Source organism: Halyomorpha halys, unplaced genomic scaffold (assembly GCF_000696795.3).
Source record: "Halyomorpha halys isolate HHAL.00 unplaced genomic scaffold, Hhal_1.1 Scaffold560.1, whole genome shotgun sequence".
Lineage (NCBI taxonomy): Eukaryota > Metazoa > Arthropoda > Insecta > Hemiptera > Pentatomidae > Halyomorpha > Halyomorpha halys.
In genome coordinates, this window is record NW_027105487.1 from 680,427 (window position 1) to 699,123 (window position 18,697).

Sequence of the window (18,697 nt, forward strand, 5' to 3'; positions counted from 1 at the left end):
GTAAATATGTCCGATTACGGATTGATAAGTATGCTGTATGAGATAGCAACCTAATGTATTTAGGCAGCATATATGAATAAAGTATTTCTCTCTAGGCAGAAGCTTTTAACTATATCTTTTTGTAGATTCTAAGGGTTTTATTATCGTCTCTAAAAGAGCAAAACAATAATTTAATACTAAATTAAATCAGAAAGCATAAGTGTTTTCCATATAAACTTTTCTAAAATCCTTGAATTATTAACGGTCTAATATGCAAAATGATATTTTTTATCTAAACACAATGATTTGGGAGACTTAAGGGTCTTTTTCTTCCACTAACAATTTGAAGCCTCTTTTACAGTAATTCAGCTCTTAATAAAATATTTAGAAAGTAGGTAAAAGTAAATTGCAATGCAATATAAGTTTTACAAAACCAAATTCTAACAAACATCTCCTTGATGTCAGAACATTAAGGATCAGTTTGTATTTACAGCACGCCAACCAACTATATATCAACTACACAGAGTAACAGAATACATATTCATGGCAATAGAGCAGAAATTATTTTACAGATGGATTTCTGAAAGTAATTCAAGGATTTGACACCAGAGGCTTCTTTTTAAATTCCACCTACCAATAATTCAGCCCTTCATTCTATATTTTATTAGGTCAATCTTAGAAGTACCCCAAGATTCAGTGTTTGCTCCACTGCTCTTTATTACATTCGTACACAACATTCTTTGAAATTCTAACAGTGACATATGCATGAGATACAACAATCTTATCCTGACATAAAATCAAAAATATATCAAACAAACTACAAAACTATTTAATAAATTTAGTCAACTGATCTAAACTCTGGAAAACCTCATCAAAACAAAATAAATCACTTCACATCTCCTTTACTCTTCAATGTGAAGGATGTCCTTCAGTTTTACTCTATCTTGGTCTGATTATTTGATTGACAGGACCCTACAAGGCATCTGAATATATAAAAAAAACTACTAAACCAAAAACTAATCCTTCATTTAATCACCCATTTTGAAACATTAAAAACCAAAACATAGACAGAAATTAAACATATACACTTACTCACTGAAACATATTTGGACCCACGTAACTTTCTGTTCCTTTTTCATAACCCCCTTCCTGGCCATGTCTGACATATGGGGTTATCCTATAGGTTAACATCCTATTCCAACGTAAATAGGAAGTTTAAGTTTTCATTCTGTGGGGCCTCCACAAAATAAAAATCAACCTCCCCAGGTTTTAATCGAATACAACCTTAATTTCCTCACCTATATAAGCCTCTGGACTAACACAACTAAGCAACTCAGAAGGCTTTACACATATCAAAATTGATTGAAGTGTATCTATTGCATATAGTTCGAATAACCACAGTGATTGAAAGTTTATGTCAGCAAGTAAACGTTTAGTAATGGTAGAGAATGATTCGCTTAAAAAGTATTTAACTGTAAATTCCTATTTCTAAGTGGGGGCCATACAGATATATTTGGACAGATGAGAAGACAATCAATATATAAGAGAGATTATCTCCATACAAAAACAACTTAATAAACTGAGATAAAGATGAAAAAAAGGGAGTCATATTATTTAACTAAAATCTTTTGCCAAGAAAACCATATACTCAGCCTATAAGGCAGACAAACTAATTAGATTTATAATTATTAAAGTAAAAAAAAAATAATGTAAAAAGGTATGTAACATTCTAGAATCTAAAATTACCTGACAAGTCAAACAGTTTATATGAGTGCAGACAGGGCAATGGAAGGTATTTACATTATCTTCGTAAATGCACCAACCTTTACAGTCTGGTGTTTTACAATGAAATGCATTCCCTATCTTTGTTTCAGCCAGTGCTATGGACTTAGCGAGGTGTTCTTCGTATACTTCAGGAGGTACTATCTACAGAAGATCAAATGATATTAATTTATCAATTTTTATTTACTTCCTTATATATCAAATGTTGATTGATTACATACAGCTTTTATTTCACGTTGAAGCAAAGTGCTATCACAAGTGTAGTTATTGTCTCTGAAAGGACATTTGACTTCAGCTTCCTCGCTAAACTGAATTGTATTACTGATGCAATTCCTGAGAATAAATTTAATTATTTAGAAGAAATTAAAATAATTTTTTTTTCATACCCTCCTGTAATGATGTTAGAGTTAATTAAAATAATCTCATTGATTATTTATTAATACAATCAAAGAGGATAGTATAACTGAGAAGGGAAAGCTCTTTATTAAATTGAGATTGGTTGATTAACTGTGTTGAGCAGCTAATTTACACAGTATATGATTAGTTTTTTAAAGAAAGTATTGTTTTAAATTAAATTAACAAAAATTAAGTCTCTCAGGAATAAATAAATATATAAATTTAAAAAATCTAAATTAGAGGAATAAAATAGATGTCAATTAATAAACATATAGAAACTGATAACAGGCAGCATGCCAATAATCATTAAGTGTATAGTAAATGAATGGTTATATACTAGTCATTAGATTATCTTAAATAAGATTTAAGGTTTTTTTTAAACTAATAGTAAACTGAAAGGAAGACATGTATAACCTGCAAAACACATGAAGGCATTCCCTGAGTACTACTCCCTCCATTGGAGAATAATCAGTTAAACACACAGGGCATTCAAACGCTTCTGGGTATATTATTATATCATCCTTTTCCAAGTCAACAAGTTTCTGGTAATTCTTTGCCTTTTCCTCTTCATCAGCCTAGAACAATTATTACAAATATATAACTAAAAAGTATAATTTCGATAAGGTATCTAGAATCTTTCATACTTTTTTTCCAACACTTATTATAATGGTCAATATCAATTACAATAAAATTTTTACTAAATTAAGAAATCAGGTTTAATAAAAGCTATATGATTTTATAAATGGTTAAATAAACTTATAATTTTTTTTTTTACTCTCGCAATGCTAGAATAAAATAAATCGTTTCACTGAAATAGTGATGTTATTATTCAGATCTAACTGATTCAAATCATTGTATCTTAAGACAGAATAATAAATGAAAACTTGAACTGGTTTGCAATAAAAATACATCTAACAATAGCTTTGTATCTGAGATCAGTATTTGACAATATTTTTCATCTTTAATATTAAATTAAAAATCAAGAAAAATCTGCTTGAGCAGAATTAAGTTGTTTTATAAGTCGGTGAATAAAATTTTATTCAAAAACTCCTAATAATTCAACTATTTTAACTATATGAAAAAAAACTGGTCATTACAACATTGTTGGTGCATAAAATAATTCTGATTTAAACTTCAGCATTAAAATTATTGTTCAAAATATAGGGCACCCATAGCTATTACTTTAACCCATTATTCAGGCAGATTTTGAATTTCATGATGTTACCTCAACTCTCCATGGTTGTAGGGGTACTGGGTACTCATTTTCATCACTTGTGTCATATGAATTACATTCGACAATATAAATATAAGGTTTTTTTTTCAATAACCACTTCTGACCTACCAATATTGCATGGAGCATATGTAGTATGTGTTTTTCCCTCCCAAATCTTATACTGTGCATGCTCCATACAGTTCTGGAAAGTCAGAAGTGGTGGTTGGAACAAACCTACAAACAGTTATATTACCAATATCATCCTTCATGGCAACACTACTTCAGACTTGGAAACAACATATTCCTTTGTGCTGTTTGCTAGTGGCATCTAGTAGCGCAACACATACTCTTTGCCTTTGGTTTTAAAAACCCTCCCTGATCCACAACAATAATCTCTTAATTCTCACAGCTCCAAAACTGTCAGTCAAGTAATATCTTATAGTCCTGCTTATTGATTTATTCAAATCCTTGTAGCTATTTCATATCCTATTGCATATATAAACCACTTGCTCTAACTTATTCCAATTTACCACGATCTTTTAAATCTAATTTAAATGATTAAAATCTTAAATAAGAAGTGTAATTATCATTAACATTACTCTATGCATGCCTCTATCGAGGTACAGCACCTTTATAATTTAGAAGCATGAAATTAACCATTATATTATGTTTCTTAAAATAATGTTTTGGATAATTTATAGATTATGCTTTACTGACCCACATAACAAAAAAAAATTCACTTAAGGACTGCTTATGGTCATTCTTGCAAGCATTTGTAAAACTTTTAACAGAAGCTTTAAAAAATAAAACAAAAATGAAAAACCAAAATAAATACACATTACGAGAGAAACAAGATTTTCCATAAATGTCAACTGCTTACCTTAGTTGATTTTTCTTCAGTTACTTTTTCATTATCAATTCTTAAAATTTCTGCCTCGCTTAATTTGTATTCTGCTGGTACCTTGTAATCTTTTGGACGTTCTGTAGTACATGCAGCACATCCTGGTCTTGTTGGACTGTTCATTAAAGTACAAATTTCACACTTCCAACCTTTAATGAAAATTAATATGATCGCATGAGAAAGAAATGTATTTTTTTCTATTTTAGATTTTATATAGGTATGTTCATACCTATGTTCATGTTGTGACTTTTAACAAACCAGAGTATGCTTCCAATTTTTCAGATTATTCATTACTGTTTTGTTTGAATTTTGTTTATGGAAATGTGTTTTGCTGAACCCCAAAGTTCTATTTTGTATATTCAGATAGGACTTAGTACAGAAATAAACAGATTAATAGATTAATCACATGGCCTTTCAAGTTCAGTGGGAATCCATAGCCCACCCAGTTCTTATATTTTTAATTTTGTATAAATATTTCAGTGTCATTTATTTTAGTTTTTCATATATTTACATTGCTTTTCAAGATTAAATAATAATTTTAAAGGGTGATATGTGGAATAGTTGTATTTTTGTGATAAAAGAATTGTAATATTATCAACAAAGCTATAGAATTTATAATATAGATGGTGGTATAAAGATACTCAGAGATAGCAGATGTGTAAAGGAAATTGAGAAGAATGCTTGAAACACTAACTTGAGGTAACTTGAGAGTATTCTGGGTAAAAGGAGGAAACACCAGAAGAATCTGTCAAGGAAAAAATATTGAAGAATTAGAAGTAAGCAGAAGGTAGGTGCAGATTTATTTTCCATAATAGGCTCTTGTGTGTGATAGTTCCAATGCTCTTTCAATTTCAAGGAAAACAACAGAACAATTTTTTTTTTTTTGTAATTTAGAGTGTTAGAATGATTTTAGTTAGCATTTAGAATGATTCTATCTATAATCTATAATACAAAGGGACTCTACTAATCCCTCAAAACCTATCTATACAAACCCAATGCAGTTGGCAGAAATATCGTTAAGAGGGGATATCACCATGCCCAATAATTTGGAAACCCGAATAGTTGAATGATTCTATCAATAATCTACAATACAGACAAGTTTCAATTTTTTTAACAAAACTGCACTGTCCAAGTAGTTGTTTTAGATTGAGCGATTTATAAAAAATAATTTATAATCATTAAAAAAAAAAGATTTCATAAACTAAATTACCATGAATGAAAACTTAGCAGTTTAATAAATCATACTTTGATAATTATATCATATGAACCCTCACGTTTAATTTTGAGTAAGATAATTTAAAATTCTGAAGTAGACTGACAGGATAAATTATGTTTGTTCTTCTAGTCCCTCAAAACCTATCTATATAAACCCAATGCAGTTGGCAGGAACATCGTTAAGAGGGGATATCACCACGCCCAATAATTTGGAAACCAAAATAATAGAATGATTCTATCTATAGTCTATAATACAAAGGAGTTGTAAGTAATTACAAAGAACTATTTGGTGTAGTTAATTTATATAAACTAGCTAATATTAAAAATTAAAATAATAATAATGACCTCAAACATTCTTAAAAAACCAATACCTCCTTGAGATGTTAGCACAAATGTCATTCAATCCTTTAGACCCTATGAATTTTGTAGATCAATATTTCTAATTATGCATGAACAATTCTATTAAAAATTTAACATCCTTGTGATGTTAGCACAAAAGCCATTCAATCCTTTATGTTGTATGTAAGAACGTAGGTGTGTTTCGATACATGAAAAAAAATATATAGAGAAGAATATGAACCAATATGCAAAAACCTACCAGTACATATAATTGGCCAAGATTAGAAATTTTCAAAAACATAGTTATCATTTTGCAAATATACTCATTGATCTTATAGGTCATTTGTTCACATCTGAAGAAAAATAATTATTATGATTGCATATTTGAATTAAAAATGATTTATATCATTAAAAATCACCTGGAGCAACCCCTTTAAAATAATTTATCAAAAAAGTATTTTGATTCCCTTTTCAATGTTCACAAGAGTTTTAACAATTTTGTTCATGTAAATGCTTTAAGTACAAGACTAAATTCTTTGGAAACAAACAATGTTTGATCAAGTTTTTGGTTGGACATAATATATTACCATATATGAAAGGAGGTTTAATTAATACTTTGTAGTTTCTTTTGGTATTATCCAATAGTTTAGATAAAGATCAAAATATCCAACCTCATTTGCATGTGAACGTTAACATATTAATCAACTAATAAAATCTTACCTAGTGCCAATGTACCAATGGGGTTTAAACCAGACTGTGATTCACTAACTACAGTAATATCTTCAACAATTTTTGGAACAGTTTCAATTTTTTCTGGAGTAGTTTTTATATTAATCCCTGAAGGTCCAGCTTCTTGCAGATCCCTTTCAGTGATGTCTATATTGATTGTAGAATTTATTGTGGGAAGTTTCAATTTCGTTAATAAAACTCCACTGTCAGTAGTTGTTTTAGATTGAGCAATTTCTAAAAAAAATTTATAATCATTATAAAATAAAAAGATTTAATTAAATGAAAACATAGCAGCTTACTAAATCATACTGTAATTATTATATCATACGGACTGACAAGTTAAGTTTTGAGTAAGAAAATTTAATATTCTGAAGTAGACAGGACAAGTTATGTTTGTTCTACTAGTACCTCAAAACATATCTATACAAACCCAATAGAGTTGTTAAGAGGGGATATCACTACACCCAATAGTTGGGGAAATTTGATAATCTACATCAAACTACAAAAATTATGGTAAAACATTATTCAAAGAGGTAATTATACTCAAAGTTACTTAAAAATACAATTTAGAGAGGTAAGTTTTCCAATAATAGTCAGGAAAAGGATAACTTCAGGAAGTAACCTTCAAACTTCTGGGAAATTGGAAAATTTAGTCAAAATCGTTGAAAAATTTTAGATTTGGTTCCATAAGGTGTTGCAACAATGTCTTTGGCAGTTGGCAATCGTAAAAAGCAACAATTAAAAAATCAACAATAAAAACATTGCTGTCCAGTTTGCTCGACTTTTGTTTTAAGTTGACTAGAATAATTTAATGAAAAAACATAAATATAAAAATAAAATAGTTGCACAAAATCAAATATTATTAAAAAAACACACCATCTAATTGTATCTTTAAAATAAATGAATAAATTTATATTAGGTTCATTATAATGAGGCTAAGTAGTGTGAAAGAAATAGTTTCATGCACCTACCTGGTGGAGCTACTAAATACAGAAAAATAGGACATCCATCTTTATTTATTCCCATGTTATCCAGAGTAACTCCATCATTAGCAGCTAGTTGTTTACCCAGTATCCATCTTTGGACATCAGCTGGGATTTCATACTCCCTTTCAATTTTATCTTTAAGATCTTTTACTGTTAATGTTGGTGATATTTTCATGGGAAATGGGCCTTGATGTGAAACTTTATCCTCTACATACATCTCAACCCTGGAAAAAGAAAAAAAATATGTCTTGTTCAATCAATTACACACTTTTAAACATATGTTCAAATCAGCAATACAATTAACTAAAAATATAAGCATTTGAAAGGTAGTAAACTTGAATATGATCATAGTTCAATATCAAACAATTCTTGCTTCTGAGGAACTGAAAACCATTAGTAAATTATGGCTTTTCAATTTAAATCTGACAAGTAAGTATAACTGTAATTAATTAGAAGTGATTTACTCAATCCCACTAATATAAAAAGTAACAACAAATTCAATTATTTTTTAAGTGAAAATGAAATTTTCAGGGTGGTTTTAAGAAATTATAATGTTTAATATAGGTAATTGGCTAGTTTTTGTATGTTTAGCTACCTACATTGGGTTGGGGCATAGGTCCCAGAGCGCTCAGTTCTGAACATTGCGGGTTTGATTCCCACCTGAGGCAGTTAATATTTATATTTTGGTAGTTATGAAAAATGAATCTTGACATTCCTACCATGATTAGTATGTGGCAGCAACCAATTTTGTAGCCGCCAGGGGTTGGCAAAAAGGAGCCCCATTTGCCGGACTAGTTCCCCCACCAAATACCAATACCTATCTGATTGTCTCACATTCATGTGCCAGTTTTAAAGATAAAAATAACACAACAAAGGTGCAAATAATAATAATTCATTAGTTAGATATGATTCCAATGAGTGACCAACTACTTTTTTTCAAGACCTTAGGTAATTTTATAAAAAGCTTAATGTAAAAATTAGTTCTTTTTTTTATGCAATCATAAATAACCTAAACTAAAAAATATTTTCTAATTTAACTCCAGAATTAAATACTTTATAATATAAGTAAATTACTAAAAACCAGTAAATTCATATGATGGCCAGACAATTAAAATGATGTTTTTCATGATTTCTTGTGTTTTCACCACATCTTGAACCATTTCTCAATTGCATAGTTTTGCCTATTTACAGACTAGAACTATTACTTTGCTTTTTGTTTAAAATTTAATTTCTTAGAAGTTATTCAGTCTCAAATTCACATTGTTATTAATTGTTTAAAAATTACTTTTAGCATTCAATAAGATAAATTTCCAGCCAGTGACAGTTAGGAATATGAAGTAAATTATGATAACAGAAATGAAATTGAAAGTATGGATGATAAATGGTGCATCATCAAATACCACACTAATAACTGTTTTAAGATTAGGAATGGTGCACATATACTATTTCTGCTTCAGCAAGTAATTTCTTCCTATTTATTATTAGTTTCAATTAAAATGACAACTTATATTATTCAAATTAAAAGTACAGCTAATTTAAACGATCAAAATTAAACATTTTATTGAATTATTTATACATCAAAATAATCATGGTAAATGATATCAATAATTTACAATTAAATTGATCAGAATTTCATCACTAATTGAAGTGCTGTTCAAATAATGAAATTTATTACTAGACTAAAATGTTTAAAAATCAGGAGTTATTTCTCCCAATACTTACAGAATTTCATTTCCGGGTGTTTCCGACTTCTGTCTAATAACCGAACAGTTAACTTTAAGCTGTGCAAGCTCTCGAGCCAATGTAGCAGCAAGCTCATGGTTTCCACCAGCAATTGCTACCTCTAGCCTTTTCAATAATCGGTTTATAGCCAGTGTGTTCAGATTCTTATCATTGCTCATATCCAATCGAGCTAAAACAAAAATTCTTCCAAGAAGATTCTTTCAAAAAAAATATTATATAACTTTAATACTAGCAAATACCTTTGAAATGTGCAACTCCTTGTGGTTTAGTAAGTTGTTTTGACAATTTGTCAATGTATGCCGAAGAATTCAGAGGTGTTTCTTCAGTCTTGAGGTTTTTCTCACCATCTTCATTATCAGCTACATTTGCATAAAGATGAACTGGAGCTGATTTTGATTCAGTTTTAATAGCCTCAATATTTGCAAAATCTCTTGGTCTTAAAAGTTCAAAAGTACCAGTACCAATACGTCTAGTATCCTTAGAAACAGATGTGTAGAGTATTCCATCTTTTATCAAATGTTCTTCAACTTTGATAGGTATAAATATTTCTTTGCCAGAAGAAATTTTCGGCTTTGGAGATATCTGTTTCACTAGTCCACTAGTCTGCACTGAGGACGAAACTTTCTCAGAAGGTTTTTTAATCTTAATTTCTTCAATGACGCATTCACTTTCAACTAAATATGCTTCAGCTTCATTCTCATGTGATTTGATTGTGTTTGGAATAATGTTAGAATAGGTACTTGTAGATGCAGAGCTTTTGGTAATTTGTGGAGTTGGGCTTGGGTGATCACTTGCCTTATCAATTTTGTTTGCAGTAGCAATATTGGATTCAACAGTTTTCTTAAATGGTTTTGGCCTTTTGGGTAAAGAATGCTTCATTTCAATTAACATTTCTTTTAATTTTCTTTTTTCATCATCATCATTAGTAATTACTATTGTTGATTTATTTATATCTTTTGAAACAAGAGTTTTATCCTCTTTAATTATAGGAACATCATCTGTTTTTACTATTACAGAGGAAGTATCTGATTTCATGCCTAAGATTGCCTCTACTTTTACCAAGGGCGTTTTATTTGCTTTTATTACAGAGCTGGTTTCTGTTTTAACAGGAGTTGAATCTAACATAATGGCGGGAACTATGTCTGATTTTACTATAGATGTTTTGTCTGCCAGAGTTTTGTCAGTTTTTACAATTGCCTTATCTTTTTCCAAACTTGGTGTTCCTTCAGAATTTCCTTTGTTAAAAAATGCTAATCGTGCTTTTCGAATTTCTTCAGCTTGCTGCTGTTCTTCTTCTTTTATTTTCATATTTTTTTTATCTTGATCTTTTTCTAATCTATCACTCCCAACTCCAATATCTTCCAATTTAATTTTTTGCTCCAAACTCTTTTCTTGATCAGCATTTTTAGTATATTTAACATCTTGGATTTCTTTTTTATTAATAATTGAATTACATGTAGATCCCTGACTTGGTGCATTTGAGGTATTTTCTTCCTTGTTTCCTCTTGTAAATTTGGTTAGATTTGGATATAAATGACTTGACGGAGCACCTTTTACACTCGTTTCACATTTATCTTGGTTTTCTGTAGTATTGTTAAGTGTTTTATTTTGTTTTGACCTTTCTCTTAATTCAAAAGGATTTGGCCTCCACATATCACAGGCTTCACAAGTTATTCTCCATCTAAGATTTTCTAATGTGCACCTTGGACATACCCAAACATGCATATGTTTCATATGTACAGGTTCAGATGGAGGCTCAGGAGGTAACTCACTGGTGTTACTACTGCCTATGGTTGAAGTAGGACTTGATTTTGCAGAACTTTCTGATACTTCTGTTATAGTTGGAATTGGTGGAGAGAGATGCCTATTTTGCCGATTAGCCTCATATAAAACTTGAGATTTAGAATTTCTTTCTGCATCAAATTCATCAAGTTCATCGATTGTAACTCTAGCTATTTTTCCTTCACTGCTAGAATTAGATACAGGAAATGATGTTCCTGGCTTCTCATGTTCTTGCAAACCAACACCGTTTTTACTAATTATCTTAGTTGTCAAAACTTCATTTGTACAAGCAGCATCCCTTGTAGAACTACTTGATGATCTGCTTTGTTCCTTTTCAATGATAATACTGCTATGTAAAACTTCCGACCTCTTCTCTCTTTCTTTGTTAAACAAATTGCTTGTATCTTTTGAAAAAAAAGAAGAATTAACTGTTACTTTTGTAACATTAGTTATTGCATTAAATAACGATATTAGTTCTTTTGCTGAATTTTTCCTGGGAGGTTCTTCATTCTCAGATATATTATTTACAACTATTTCATTTTCATTTGCAACACCATTATCATTGAAGTACATAGCATTTTGACTTTCCATTAAGGATTTTTCTTTTTCCTTTCCTCTTCTTATGATTTCTGCTGCTTCTCTATCTAATTCACTAATGTTGGTAAGAATTGAAATCTGAGATTTTCTTTTCTCGTCTGATTTTTCAGCTTTAGAGAAAAAGCTATATTTATTATCAGTATTTAATAATGATCTTCTTGGAAAGCCACTTTCTAGCATCCATTCTTCGACTTTTTTACGGTCCCTTTCATTTCTCTTTTCTTTCTCCTTAGCTGAGAACATTTCTTTATTAACTGTAGTTCTTTTATACCAGGGGCGGGGAGATACTGGTGATGATGGACATATTCTAGATTCTGAAAATGGTTTTTCCATATTTTGTTTCAATATCCCCCTTTCTAATTTTAGAGTATCAGTGCACACAACGTCATCTGATGAACCTATGTCTAATGTTGAAGCATTAGAAATGGTTTCATCTCTAAAATCTTCTTTTTGTTGTTCTGAATTTTTATCTGCTAAGATGTTATCAGTAGCTTCGCGGATGATATGTACTATATGTTCATCATCCGATTCAGGTTTTTTTATTGGAGGAGAAGGAGCCCTTCTTTTCTTTTTACTTCTTTTTGAGCTGTTAGTGTTAGTTGTGCTCAAGGATACAATGTCCGTATCTGTACTGTTGTCACGAGCAGGAGGTTGGGGTGCTCTCCTTTTGCCCTTTACATGACACAATTTAATATATTTTACAGGTTCACTTGATGCTCTTCTATGTTGTTTTATCAAGATACCTTCATTAAAGTGCTGATTTACCGCAGCAGGCAGGCTATTTTCACTGTTCGAACTGTTACTTACAGGAGGAGGAGGAGCCTTTCTCTTTTTCCTTCCAAGGGTAGAATATTTACTTCCAGGAAGATGGTCAAATGATTGCTTAACATCTAATATTTGGTAATCTGATAGTTCATTTATATGATCTGCACTCCTAGGTAGAGTTCCACTAGCATATAATCTATATTTTTCACGAAGTGAAATATTTTTTTCTAAATATCTCAATCTTTCTCTCTCTCTAATTCGATTTCTATATGTGTTGGTCTCAGGCCCTACTGCTATTCTTATTTCAGGTTGATTCGCTAAACCAAATGGTTTATATTGAAGTGGATGAACAAATGCAAAGCTGTTGGCAGTGGCAGTACTAAATAAAGTATCAACACTTCCTGTTATGGAAGTAGACCTAGGTAGTTCTGGTGAATTGAGCCCGGAAGAAACTTCTAAATCACTACTGTCTTCGCTCTTTTGCTTCTTGAACCACTGAAACAAAGAGAATATCCCGCTGCTCCGATCCTTTTTAGAACCGGAACTTCTAGAAGAAGTGAATGAATTCCTGGGAGACTCAGTAGCTAAACCGTCGTCTAGACTTCTGTTCAATTCACGTCTACGAAATCCCATTCTTCTAAAAATGAGACGTTCATTTTGAACCTGGTGGTCCACCATCCAGGAGTAAACTATACCTTCTTGTTGTATCTGAACCGAGTCGACACTGGGCCTGTTTCGAAATGTTCTCGGCTGTGTTAGGTATTCGTGGCGAAACGTTTCCAGGTTTCTACCAGGTTGATTTTCATTCGGTCGTATCTGTGGTGGCTTAAAGGGCACTAGGGCATTATCCGAGTTTTTCAACTTTCCATCTCTACTCGAATCCTGAAATAACAAATATTTATAAAATTCAAGCGATTGAATAGATCAGAATTATTCTTTTATATTTTGATGTAAAATCTCTTTGTTAGAGTAACAAAGAATTTTATTCAATTATGATATTTTACCTTTGATAGTAGATGATCGGAACGACTCTTCTCGTGCTTGTTGGCGCGCTCTCTAGCGAATGCCGAACTAGTTTCATTCACTAATAATAAAAACATGAATTAGTAAGACAGTATCGGTAAGCCCGCTGCCTGAGCGGGGAAAGTGTTGGGAACGTAGCGAGATGTCCACTGGGGACAGAGTTGTGAGCAGTTCCTCTATATTTAGATTTTCCTTCCCGCCATCAGCCTGATACCCCCTCAACGCAACCCCCACGCTCTTTACACAAAATACTAAATATAATTAGAACGCTTACTACACCTGACGCTAACACGGAACCTTGCTGACATAACCATTCATTGTTTATTTGTAAACTTAAAGAAAGAATGTTGACTTACGTTTTTGTTTTCTAATATCGATTTTATCTACATTTAGATTATTTTCATACAAACAGTTTAGAAAAATAAAGTTTTCTGTTGCTTTGATGTGTCTCAGTTTTTGTCGCATAACCTAAATTAATCGTGTAATTAATGAGAATAATACAACTTATATACCCTTCATAAGAATATTTTGAATAGACAGAACAGTTATTAACTCGCGAGGAGTACAAACATAGGGAATTCGTATTTATAAAGAATGCATTTACAATTACAAGTAAATGTGACTATTCTCCAAATAGCACAATTTATAATTTAAATTATTAATACTAAATGATTAATATTTTTCAGGACGAAGATATTTGATTAAAACATTTTGAGCTTGAGTAGGTCATTACCAAGAAAGGACAGATGTTTTCAAGGCTACTAGTACTCCTGCAAGAGGAAACCCCTTTTAGGGTTTAAAGGTGTAATAGGGTCTTCAGTAGACCTAATTTTATGGAAGTTCTTAGTAAAATTGTTGAAGCTAAAATAGAAAAGGTATAAACTACACTCCTTTTTTTCGGTCCTTTTTGCAAGATAAATACAAATAACTAAAGAAAGTTAATTTTTTACAAACAATATTTATCAAGAACTAAATTATATTATAAAATAATGAAAAACTACTAGAAAACCCATGTTGAATGGAAACATAATAACAATAACACAAACAAATAATGACAATTTTTAAGATAATGCTATTATCATGTTCATTATTTTTCATGATACGTAAAATATTAAATTTTTTTTTTTTTATATTAGTTATGAAATGAGCATTAGAAGCAAGTTTTGGAAATTAAAATAGTTTTCTCTTAATTTCCCAGTCATAACGCGATATAGCATTGGTTGGAAAGTTCTCAGTTCTTGGAATTTTTATTTATAAAAGAATCCAAGAGGTGACAAATGGGATATATTCGAATTTAAAAATTTTTGAGGAAACCAAAAAATGTGATTAATCCAGTGATTTATCTGGTTTTGAAAAATACATGCTCCAGCCTTCAAAACCTACTAAATTCAGTCTGGTTTTACGTTGAAAAAGTTTGGTTTGGTAGCAACAGACGGATTTAGGCCGTTTGTAGCTGAGGCGTCAACTTTAACTGCCTCGTGACTGCAGCGGCGCTGATTCAAATCCAGCTTGGGGGCGGTCAACTTTTATTTTTGTGGCGGTCCCACGGAATGAAAACTTGACCCTCCTCTCCCCCCCCCCCTGCCACGTTTAGAATGGGTTGGTTACCTCTAGATAAGTCCTCCCCCATATGTAGAAATGACCAGGAAGGTCATTAAAAAAAAAAGTAGCTGTACACGGAGATAAATTCCAGAAATATTTTCACACTTGGATTGAATTGCATCTCCACGCCTTATATGGCTTACTTTGAATTAGATATTCTTATTAGTATAAGATTAACTATGCGAAACAAAACCAGGTTCACAAAAATATATACATATAGGTTTTTCATCTGAAAACCACTTTTCAGACCAGGTAAAGGACAAAATATATTATTTTTTAAAGTTGTTGGATTTGCCCTTTTTACATAACACCGATGAAATACGCACTGCAAATAAAGAAACTTAGTCGGTGACTCAGAAGAAGAATAAATACAAATATTTAAAAAAATGCAAACAAAATATATTACAAAACCCAGGGCTACTATACGAAGAATCAATATTCTCTAATAACATATATTTCTGTATGTATAACAATTTCGATAGCTCCTAAAAAAGCTAATAGTCTTGTTTAAAAATGGCTCAATGAAAATTTCCGGTGTAACTCTCAGAAATATTATCAGAAAGTCAGCAACCTTTTAATATATTAATCACTAAGCAAAACTAATATTATCAAGAATATACACAAAATAACCAATATGTTCTGGAAGGAATACAGGGTCATCCCAGTAAAAAAATATACAAACATTTTATCTGAAATTTAGTTTTAAAGTATACATATAAAGAAGTGTGATTTCTCGCCCTAAATTTAAACGATCTAAATTTATCTTTTCTCTACCATTGCAATTCCAAGAATAGGGCGATGACATACCTAAACAAAATTTAATGTCTTGGTTCTACATTAATTAGATAATGTAGAAACAAGATATCATTAAACTTTGAATCCAATGATATCCAATATATAATGGTTCATAATTCAAGATTATTTGAAAGATCAGTTTAATGAAATTGGATATTAAAAATTAAAATAATATTGAATATTACAAATAAATATTATTCGTAAACGCGTATTATTATCATTTGTATTGACCATGAACAAAAGAAAAGAAAATTCTCGCAAATAAAAGTGAATTTAGTTCCTTTCTACGTTTTGTCTAGTTTTTATCGAACTTCAGAAGGCCTTAAATAAGCTTAGATACAGTTAAATAACTTTAGATCCGGACGCTCTAAATAATCATCGAGAAGCAATGAGGTTAATTGGTATTAAATATTAATATTAATAATTTCACAATTTTGTCAATATTGAAGCTTGTAGACAGAAGAACGAAAAAAGATACTAATTATTGGAGGAGTTTGTCGGGGGGTGCGGTCAGCAAAGAACAACATAAATAAACAAAACCATATTTATTTATTTTATGCCGACGTTTCGACCTGAGTTTCAGGTCTTCATCAGGGGTTATGGCGTAGAAGGTAGGCCTGCAACTAAAAAAAGATACTATTCGCAATATTGTCATTTGTAATCCTTAGCTTCTCACCCACGCATCTGTCATTGTAAATTCTATGCTTAAGTATTGCAAAATCAATTAATTAATTTAATTTATGTTGAAATATAAAATCAGATATAATAAGTTAATGGTTTAAATGCTCTTACTAAGCTACCTTAAAAAAAATGTTTTTATTAAAATTGAAAGTTTTTAATAATGACAACTGAACTTAAATTAATAAAATAATTTCTTAAAAAATTACCATGGTCTAGACTTTAATCATATTTCATGGTTCTTTAATAAACATTTATAAAACGGTAAGAACATTTTGTTTTCTTGGCCCCATGGGGGGTGAGATTGATGTACCGAGAGGAATAAGAAAGCTGTTTTCAAGTGATCTCATTTATTGTATTTGAAAAAGTATCAGAGGAGTGAGATGTTTTAAAAATTTAGAAAAATGGGAAACAGGCTGGTGCTGATGGTCTTCAGTCCAGCAAGTTAATCAGTTGTCCTCAGTCTAGACTGAGATTGTTCAGGTGTTTGCCACTATTGTTGCTGTATAATCGCTATTAGTGTCTGCAATAGTGGGTTATTAATGTTTCTTAGGCTTTCAAATAATCTGAAATGCCTACTTGAATTGCATATTGACGGCTGGATAGTGTTGAATTGGTGTATCATATTGTCTTTAACAGCTGTAAGAAGGAAATACTTAAAATCATAGAAAACAACGTAATAACAATAAAAATAAAACGACAAAGAAGATAAATATAAGGACTGAGACAATAATCTAAATCGTATTATTGGGCCTTGAATAATTTTGTATCACTTTATAACTTTAAATTATTTTGAAATATCAAGAACACACTGGGCGTTTTATTATCTAATACTTAAAAAACTTGCTCATGTTTAACAAGCATGCATAATGAATCTTTTTGCTTAAGCCTATATACATGTTAATTTTGCGAAAACATTAGACTCAAAGCAGATCTGTGCAAAAATATTGAAGAAACATGCTTCTCAAGCATGCTTGAGCATTTGGAGTTACCTTCATACAGGCACTATCAACTGGAATCAGACAGAAATTGTTTAAAAGAACTGTTTCTATAACATCGACTATATTTTAATTTAGAAGAATTTGAATTATTGTGTTCCATTGAGTAATTATCGATTATTTGAAAACTGTTAATATTATTAACGCCTGGGCTACTGTTAGTATTATTTTTTAAGTTATTAGTAATTATTATTTCGTTAAACAAATATTTGCTGTTAATAACAATAATCGACTTTACGGCTTCCATTTCACTACAATTATTCATCTTTTTAACATTCTTGGGAAACGAAATATATTATACTTTTTACTATAGGAAAATTGAAAGTGTTATACATTATGCATTTGGTAACATTAACTATTTTAAAACTAGAAAATTATATATTACATATTATAATAACGAAAACTTTGAGTTACAATAGATATTTTTAAAACAGAATGATTGATAGAAATATTTTTTTATTAACATTTAAACCATCAATATTAAACTTATTTCAAGATTTTGTAAGAGTTCACAATTGGATTCATGAATATGGAGAACCCAATCTGTTGAATTCGCTCTTTTTACTGAACATTAACAATATATCATTTTATCACTCATTTCATTAATTTTATACATGCACACACATGTATAATATCGATGGCTTACTCCGCAGTGGTGCTAAGATTTCCATTGACTTTACAAAAGATACAATTAAAGGATCTCTCTTTTAGTAAAATTACAACTTTCCAACTAATTTTCCTAAAAGAAAGAACCTTTAATTGTATTTTTCGTAAAGCTAGTAAAAATATACTTTTTTGTTCGGCCAAGACTCCTCATTGCAGTGTTATACTGATAGAAATATACTTAACATCTCTGTGAAGCAAGCCATCGATATGAAGAAATGAGTGACAACATGAGAGAGAGAGCTGTGCTCACCTGGTGAATGAGGTGAAGGTGCTGCACGGCCTATCACCCAACACCAAATGAGGGAGTAATTACTTTCAGATTTTATAGAGTGACTCAGTCAGCATAACTATTATATAATCTCTTTATAATATATACATATCAGTGACAAAAAAACGACTCTTAAATATTTTTTTTTTAACCCACTCTCCACTTTTTATTAACAAACTGTTAAGTACAATAAATATACACAAAGAATATATACAAATAAACTTAAATAACTGATTTGTG

The 18,697-nt window shown here is 30.7% G+C and overlaps 1 protein-coding gene and 1 long non-coding RNA gene across 5 annotated transcripts in view; one reads left to right on the forward strand and one right to left on the reverse strand.

Annotated features, from left to right (window-relative positions):
- Window positions 1-18,697, reverse strand: part of LOC106684253 (uncharacterized) — a 53,484-nt gene that overhangs the window by 5,397 nt on the left and 29,390 nt on the right. For all 4 annotated transcript variants that reach the window (XM_014426219.3, XM_067051572.1, XM_067051580.1 and 1 more), the window contains 9 exons: window positions 13,432-13,511; window positions 9,523-13,309; window positions 9,263-9,452; window positions 7,526-7,764; window positions 6,546-6,788; window positions 4,251-4,420; window positions 2,572-2,732; window positions 1,983-2,094; window positions 1,726-1,905 (listed from right to left, as the gene is read on the reverse strand). In XM_014426219.3, coding sequence (XP_014281705.1) covers window positions 1,726-1,905; window positions 1,983-2,094; window positions 2,572-2,732; window positions 4,251-4,420; window positions 6,546-6,788; window positions 7,526-7,764; window positions 9,263-9,452; window positions 9,523-13,309; window positions 13,432-13,511 — 5,162 coding nt within the window. The remainder of the gene's footprint in view (window positions 1-1,725; window positions 1,906-1,982; window positions 2,095-2,571; window positions 2,733-4,250; window positions 4,421-6,545; window positions 6,789-7,525; window positions 7,765-9,262; window positions 9,453-9,522; window positions 13,310-13,431; window positions 13,512-18,697) is intronic.
- On the forward strand, window positions 7,854-14,342 carry LOC136796817 (uncharacterized). The gene is made up of 3 exons (XR_010844567.1): window positions 7,854-7,969; window positions 8,832-9,000; window positions 14,137-14,342. It is a non-coding gene; the product is annotated as an uncharacterized lncRNA (long non-coding RNA).